Source organism: Thunnus thynnus, chromosome 8 (genome assembly GCF_963924715.1).
Source record: "Thunnus thynnus chromosome 8, fThuThy2.1, whole genome shotgun sequence".
NCBI classification, from domain to species: domain Eukaryota; kingdom Metazoa; phylum Chordata; class Actinopteri; order Scombriformes; family Scombridae; genus Thunnus; species Thunnus thynnus.
In genome coordinates, this window is record NC_089524.1 from 1,551,681 (window position 1) to 1,559,845 (window position 8,165).

At 42.2% G+C, this 8,165-nt stretch overlaps 1 protein-coding gene across 6 annotated transcripts in view; it reads right to left on the reverse strand.

The window, feature by feature from the left end:
- Positions 1-492: 492 nt before the first annotated feature.
- Positions 493-8,165, reverse strand: part of nfia (nuclear factor I/A) — a 215,403-nt gene continuing 207,730 nt past the window's right edge. For all 6 annotated transcript variants that reach the window (XM_067596058.1, XM_067596055.1, XM_067596054.1 and 3 more), the window contains one exon: positions 493-6,447. In XM_067596058.1, the coding sequence (XP_067452159.1) occupies positions 6,433-6,447 (15 nt within the window). In that variant the 3' untranslated portion in view covers positions 493-6,432. The remainder of the gene's footprint in view (positions 6,448-8,165) is intronic.

The window sequence follows — 8,165 nt, forward strand, 5'->3', positions numbered from 1 at the left end:
GCTGCAGTTATGTGTGTCACTCTAACGTCATTGATTGTGTATCGGGTCGTGAGTTCACAGCAGCGCACACAGACACTGCCGATTTGCTGATGATGTGCTGCTTTCTGTTGGAGATTTAATTGGTTTTTCCTTGTACGCGTCATAACATTCAGCTCAGAATATTTATAGATTTAAAAAATTAATATTATTTATGCTAAATTTAGTAAAACTGGGAGGAACATCATAAACAAGCAGAAACTCTGATCACACTGGAAGTGTCCTGCATCCCGGTGACTCGTCGTTCCTCGGCTGATTATCTGCTGCATGTATGCGATGCTGTGATGAGCAGCAGTGGATGTGTGGATGGACGGAGATCAGAGTTGACCTCCAGGCTCAGGGAGTGCTGGGTGAGGAGGAGGAGGAAGAGGAGGAGGAGGAGGAGGAGGAAGAGGAGGAGGAGGAGGTGATCTTGTGGGGCCAGTGAAGAAAGAAACAGATGGAAAAGAAAAAGAATCATGTTGCATAATCAAGCTGTTTATTTTCCTGCATGGAATGGTGAACACAAAAAAAGATGCCTAGATGCATTTATAGTAGGGGCATCCTTTGGCTGGCTATGTCATTGTCTCCTGCCTAAAACTAAATTTTAAAATGCATAAAAAACGCTCACTTTTCTTACCAATTTTCCTCAGAATTACCTAGATTTAGCTTCATCAACACTGATGCAACAAATAACCTTCAAAACATACAGCATACTGTAACATCCATTTACAATGGTCTTATCACCACAGCGCCCTATACTTTTTAAGTACAGGAATATGCTATACCATCAACAGAGGAAATGTCCTTAAATACATACAAAAAGGAAAGCAAATAAAGAAAAAAATAAAGAAAATAAGGAAACAGGAAAGTTTTCAACTTAAATCCAGTTCCCAGAAAACAAACCAAACCAGTTCTAGTAATGTGGCCTCGATACAAACAATCAGAAAATTCACAACACTAGTTTTTCCTCATTTAATCAATGTTACAAAAGTCCTGCATTATAAAATAGGGCAGCTTTAAAATCAGTGTAATTAATAAAACTATACAACATACAAACACGTCTCCCAGCTGCTCTGCCCGCCCGTCCTGAAAGAGCTAACTCTTCTCTGCGTCTCTTCGCTGCTGTACCAGAACTAAATTACACACACAACACAAGAACAAAAAAACACACTGCCCAAACTATTGCTTTTATATTCTTTTTCATTTTTTCTTTCTTTAAAAAGGGTGCAATTTTGTCGTTATCTTACACACACACAGCCAAAAGTCGCTGATTAGATGCTAGGCTGTTTCACATTTGTGATTTGTGATTTGTGACACTTAAAAAAATGTCCGTGCAATTTTTTTTTTTTATTCCCTTCGCTCATTTTTAAGCCCTGGAAGCTGTATTTTTTTTTTTTTTTTTTTTAAATATTTCATACTTTTTCACTATTGTCATTTATTTCATATTTAGTGCAGATAATTAATGAAGTAATGCCCAACTCATGGCTAAAGGGTAAGCAAGAACAGAGACAAAACAAACACTAAGAGGAAACACACAACCCACACAAGTGGAACTACTAAACCATCACAGCCGACGGCGTCGCATCGCTGTCCGTTAAATTTAATAGACGGACTGAACACAGAACGGGTAAACAATTTATTCACTAAAACCTCTGCCAAGCAGGGCGGGGCATGGTTAAAATTTTGGACGTCATTAAAAATGTGTTTTTGATAAACTGTTCTCTGTGCGATGGAGAAGAAGTTGGACTTGTTTAAGGCTTGCTTGTGACCAAAGAAATAGAAATCCATTAGGAAAGAGAGACCCGAATGTAGTATTGCGGCCGTCTGGTAATATCAAAAAACAGGAAGATAGGAAGGAAGGAAGTAGAGTTTCCCCGAGCGACGGCAGCTCAGCTTGGCTAGAACGTCCCTGCGGGGCTGGCTTCACCATTTTTAGGGACCGACCACGGAGCACGGCGCCAGTCACGTGCACGCCAACTTTGGTTGAAAAGTAAAGAGAAAGAAAACTAAATAAACAATATAAGACAAAATAAGTCTAAGTGAGTGCAAGCAGGTATTGCATATTTTATGTCCTCATTATTCATTTCTGGCAACAAAAGTAGCACAATGAACAAACGGAAAAATTAAAAACAGGAAGACTTGAAAAGAAAAAAGGTTTTGTTGTTCGGAGATTTGCAGCAACAGATGTGAATATCATCCCAGCAGACGAAGGTCGGGATGAAGGGGGCGGGTGGGGGGGGGGGTCAACATGGTTAACTGAACTAACCTACCAGGTAGTGAGCAGCTATGAGCTCTGCTCCATCAAGATACTGGTATCACGAAATTTAGTGAAATGAGCACAACGTCTTGTGACAGTGACAGAGCGTTTCCCTCTATTTATTGATAAGCTCCGGGGAAGTCAAGTCTCTGTAGAGAATCATCTATAAAGTTATAAAGATATAAACCAGACGATGAAGCAAAGCACAGGATGATGGGATGATGATGTCATCGCATCACTACTAATTTATAATGTCAAAAAAGTGTGAATTTACTCTTTTAGTGAAGTTTTAATGCTTAATATCTGGTTTAATTTGTTTATGATAGGCTAACAGCTAATTTAGCCCACTTTTCCATTCATGTTGACAGCAAGGACAGCAATGTGGGCAAACATCTTGGAGAAATGTGCTGATGATCGACTGTCATAAAAACAATACTATCATTTTCTTGTTCTTCTCATTTAAGTCAAGCTGATGTGAATAACACAACTCAGACCAAACTTTTAACTGCTGAAATGCACCGTTAGCTTAACTAAAAGTAACATGTTAGCTACAGTTAGCTAGTAAACTAAACAGTTAGCTGTTAAACTGATCCATTACTGTAGCTAACCTGATTTCAACAGTTCTGAATCTTTATCTAACTAGAACCAAACTATTTTATCTGCTAAACTAAAATGTTAGCTAATCTTATTCAGAAATGTTTTAGCTGCTAAACTGAAGTATTAGCTAACTTGATTCAGATTGTTTTAGCTGCTAAACTGAGTATTTATCTAACCAGAACCAAACTATTTTACCTAAATCGTTAGCTAATCTTAGCTAACGGTCTTAGATGCTAAACTCAACTGGTAGCTAACTTGACTTTTTTTGTTGATAAAACAATTTGGATAAAAGTAAGTGTTAGCTAACTAGAACCAAACTGTTTTAGCTGCTGAACTGAACTGTTGGGGACTAGTAAGTATTGTAATAATCTGGCCTTGAACATATTTCCATTTTAAACCAAACATTTTTAGCTAATAAACTGGATTGTTAGCTAACATTATACAAGGTGGTTTTGTTGCTATTGAACCGTTAACTAACTTGAATCAAATCCTTTTAGTTACTACACTGTTTGACTTAACTGTGAAATAGGACTATAAGATAATTTCAACCAAATTGTTAGCTAACTGTTTCATGTTCCTTATCTGTTTTTTTTTTTTTTCATATGAGACTTTCATTGATAAACATCACATTTCTCCTGCAAACATTACATAACTTCAGACTTGGTGCTCACTTCACAAAATTTCACCAGACCGTGTTGCCATCTGTTAGCGGAGATCTGGAGGTGACTGACCTGATTGTAGCTGGTGTAGATTCACCTGTGAGGTCTCTGCTCAGCACTGCAGGTATATGGGGGTGGGGGGGTGGGGTGGGGGGGCAGAAAGTAGTGCAGCACAGGCCTGAGACCTCATAATACTGAGAGGTTATCAGTGAGTAATTCTGAAAATCACAGCGTTCCTCCTCGGCTTTTAACGTTTTGACGTTAATTGCTCCAGTTACTCACAAAATCGGAGGTGTGGAGGAAAATTAAGAAAAAAATAATATATATAAGGAAGAAAACAAGACTCTCCACATTGGATCTTGTGCAACCTCTCAGGACTGGACCGTAGCTCAAGGCACATTGATGAGGAACAATTGCTGTCGTGCAATTTCATAACATACTGATGATAAAAGAACATCTTGGAACTGAAAAGCAGAATTGCGGAATCTGTTGTTGGAGGAAAAGGAAGGAAGGAAGGAAGGAAGGAAGGAAGGGAAGGAAGGAAGGAGAAATAAAAAGAATGGAGAGATGCCGAGAAGCGAAGAGAGCTGGTTGTTTGTGAAGGAGAGCGATAGAAAAAAGGCCTCAACAGGGCCAAACTAATAGACGGCTGCTGGCAAGTGCCCGATGTTGGGTTTACAATATAGTGTCTTTATCTCACTAACTACATCATCTATGGAAAAATTTGTCACTAACACTAGGAACATGCAGATTTTTTTTGTTCTTTTTTTTGTAGCTTTTTCACTTAAATTCACTTTTGTTCGACGCTGGATGGTCGTAAGAGTGTGTATGTGTGTGTGTGTGTGTGCGTGCGTGCGTGTGTGTGTGTGTGTATATATATTTACTGTATATATATAGTATAGGAAAGGAAAAACAAAACTAAAGTTCAATAAAATGGTAAGTTGCATGTGAAGCGCTCGGCTGTCTATTTGTGGACGAAAGCTTCCAGAAAGTTACCCTCTGCTCTGCCTCTTTATAGCTAAACCACACCCCCTGATTACACACTCGCGGCCCATTGGCCAACTGCAGGAATAAGTGCTTATGATTGGATGGAGCCTCTATGAGACCCAGCCAATCATAGGGCAGCCCGTTAGCTGGGCGACACCCGTTAAAGATTATCTCGCCAACAGAAACCGGAGAAAACATGATTACGTTTCAGCTTAAATTCACTCAGTATATTTTCTCCTGATTTTGCCTCATGAGAAATTCAATTTGCTATTTTTCTTTTAAGTAAAACAATGTGCTCATTAAAATAAGTTAATCGCTTAGCGTTTTTTTTTTCTTTCAAACAAAATGAAAAGCAGACTTAAGCTGCAAGAAATGCTTTAAAAAATTGATTGTTTAAAATGATATTCTTTTAAAGGGATTCTCGTTCTACCATGCTAACAGATTTACAAGATGAACAAACAACAAATAATAAACAATAAAAGTGAATACAGCTCCCCTTATTTCTCACAAGGCTATGGATTCTAGTTCAACGCTGTGTTGTTGTCTTTTGTACCCCAATATTTTAGAGTCCAAGAGGTGTGAGCGGACTAGGAAGAAAAATATATATTTATATATACTTTTCAACAACTGTTCTCAATGAGCTATCTTACAAAGATATTTAACTATCCAACAGCTAGCCAACAAAATTGCACTTTCCTCATGATCAATATTCCACTGGTAAAGTTTTAGTCTGTCTCCTGTCTGCCTGCTTCATTTCGGACACCAGAGTTTTCTGCCCATCCTTAGCATGCTGTAGCTTCACCCAGACTGGTGGATGGATAGAGGAGGAAGAGGAGGGGACCAGCTGAAATGACGGCTAAGAGAGAAAAATCAATGAGCCATGAAGCCAAAGTCTCCCAGATAAACGAGCTTGGATCCACCAGCGTCTGGTCGCAACACTTCGCATCAACAAACCCCTGCTTCCCCACGATTAAAACTCCCCTCCACCTGACCCCCCCACCCCCCCCTATCATAACCCACACCCCCACCCCTGCATGAGTAGTTCATGTTATTACTGTGAAACAGGCAGGGCGTCTGTTTGTGCCCACACCACCTCCCTGTCAGGTCAGCTCTTTCCATTAAGCACTGGTCCATGTCCTTGGAAAGAGCCGTGTCGTCTTCCTCCATCCCCAAACTGCCACCAGCCAGGCGGGGCGGGGGTCAAGTGGGGGGGTGGAGTCCATCCCAGGAGGTGTGTGAGGGCTAAGGTGTGGGGGGGGTGGAGGGGTGTCAGCTGGTGGTATCTGAGCCAGGTAACACCTCCCCTCCCCCCCCTACTACGGCACATCCCGTCCTGTCCCACCACCCAAACCAACTCCATTAGGATCAACTGGGAGCGGTGGTGGGGTGGTGGGCACGGTGAGGGTGGGGCTTTGTACCGCTGCAAGTCCACTGGATACACACACTGCAAAGGAAGATGGGAGAGTTTGTATGTAGGAAAGCTCTGTGATTCAGTCTTGCTGCATTCCCAAAAATTGAAGACTCAATCCCCCGACGAATTTCTGAATATCTCCGCCTGGTCTGGTTTGAGAGGGGGGGGCGGGGGGGGGTGACAGGGTCTGGCACTAAATATGGACATGGACATATGAACCATATGTCTACAGAGAAGTCTATGACATACAGTTCACAGAGTGGGTGTTGAACACCGGCGTCGGGGTGCGTTTGATCCGCTGTAGCCATGCTGATGCTGCGGAGTCTGTGTATGGCGCTGGTGGGGGCAGAGTCAGGCGCAGAGTGGGAGGAAGGGGGGGGCTGTAGGGGCGGGGCAAGACAGGACTCTCTGTTGCAGCTGGCGCCAAAGGTCAAAGGTCGAGGAAGGGGCTGCAGCGATCTGTCGTATAGGTGGGTGGAGGGGGGGAGGGGCCTCTGGAGTCCTTATCCCAGGTACCACTGTGGAGAGAGACAGAAACAGATGTTAAGACGGACCAATCAGAGGACGTGACCGGACCCCAACTGGGTCTCCGGTCCAACCTGTTTAGTCCACCTCAGGTCCAGGTCACGATGGGAGGAGACTACATGATAACACCTCGACCACGGATGATACGCTGCAATGTTAGTAAGTAAGTAAAACTTTATTTATAAAGCACCTTTTTTAACACAGGTTACAAAGTGCTTTACAGTGACATTAGGACATAAAACCATGAAAAGACACATTCAAGAACACATACAGACATCTGACACAGCGAGCATACAGTCATCACCCAGAGCACACACTTGAATTTATCAAATGTTATGAGAAAGCCGTTCTAAAAAAGGAGGTTTTTAGGTGTTTTGTGAAACAGTCAACAGATTCAGCTGATCTGATGGAGGAGCCACGGCAACAGAAGCACGCACGGTCACCTTTGGTTTTTAGTTTGGCACGTGGTACAGCCAACAGGTTTTGGTTGGAAGACCTAAGTGACCAATGGCGCCAATTGTTCCCAGTGGCCACTTGTGGTATAGCAACAGAAAAATCCCCACAGGACGCCTTTATAAAACTGTGACAGGACACCTTCAACTGCTAATAAGGTCAATTATTACCCTTTGTATTATGAATTTTTAGTCTATGAAGGTTTTATATTTATAAAACTTTCCCAGAGCCTCGAGAAGCGACTTTATAAGTTACTCTGAGTCTGGTATCCAGTTCTTATCATCCATCGATCACCTCGACCCGACAGATGTGTGACATCAGGAATGAAGACGAGTTTTGTATCATAGTGGAAGACAGGAAACGCATCATGACACCCCGACAAAAAGATTCACATCTCATAACTTTTTTGCCGTCACACCAACCGTGAAAGATGGAGAGCTAGGATTGGTCGGGATCCCAAACGTGTTGCTTTGACTCTCAACCAACTAATGGCAAGAATTTATGACTCTGTGATGAATTAATCTGACATGTTGACCATCAAGAAAGGCAAAAAAAATATTTAACGTAGTGTGATTGTGGATTAAAGACTCTAAAAGCTTCTTTAGTTTCTGTAATGTGACGTATTTCTGGATGATTTGAGGGATTTGGGAGTTTATGAGTTCACTTTCTATTATCTCCACAGCATCACCAAACTCTGTGTGTGTGTGTGTGTGTGTGTGTGTAATCCATCTCTGATCGTCCGTTATCGATCGCCAACAGGTGCATCGCTCTCGTTTCAAGAATCTCTCTCCCCTCCTCTTCCTCCTCCTCTTCCTCGCCGCCCTGCCGAGTTCAAGTTCAAGCCGCGTTACATCATGTCTGGTTGCTAGGGACAACCAGACGGCCCGGGACGTGACTTCCATCGCCAAGGCAACCGCATCGTCTCCCCCCTTCCTTACCCAACCCTACTCCGCCCCTCCCCTTCTACTCTTCCTCCTCTTCCTCCCTCCTCTTCCTCCTTTCTTCCTTCTTCTTTACATTCATCCTCCTCTCGATCACTTTCTCCTCCCCCGTCCCACTCTGCACTTCTACACACACACACACACACACACACACACACACACACACGGGTATTGATTCAAACACACATCTACACAGACACACATTCACACTCTTAAAAAATTTACACACAATTTAGAAAGTGTGTTTCTGAATATTGAATGTAAAGTGAAAGTTTAAATAAAGTGCATGAAGGTAAATAGTTTCTGTGTGTGTGTGT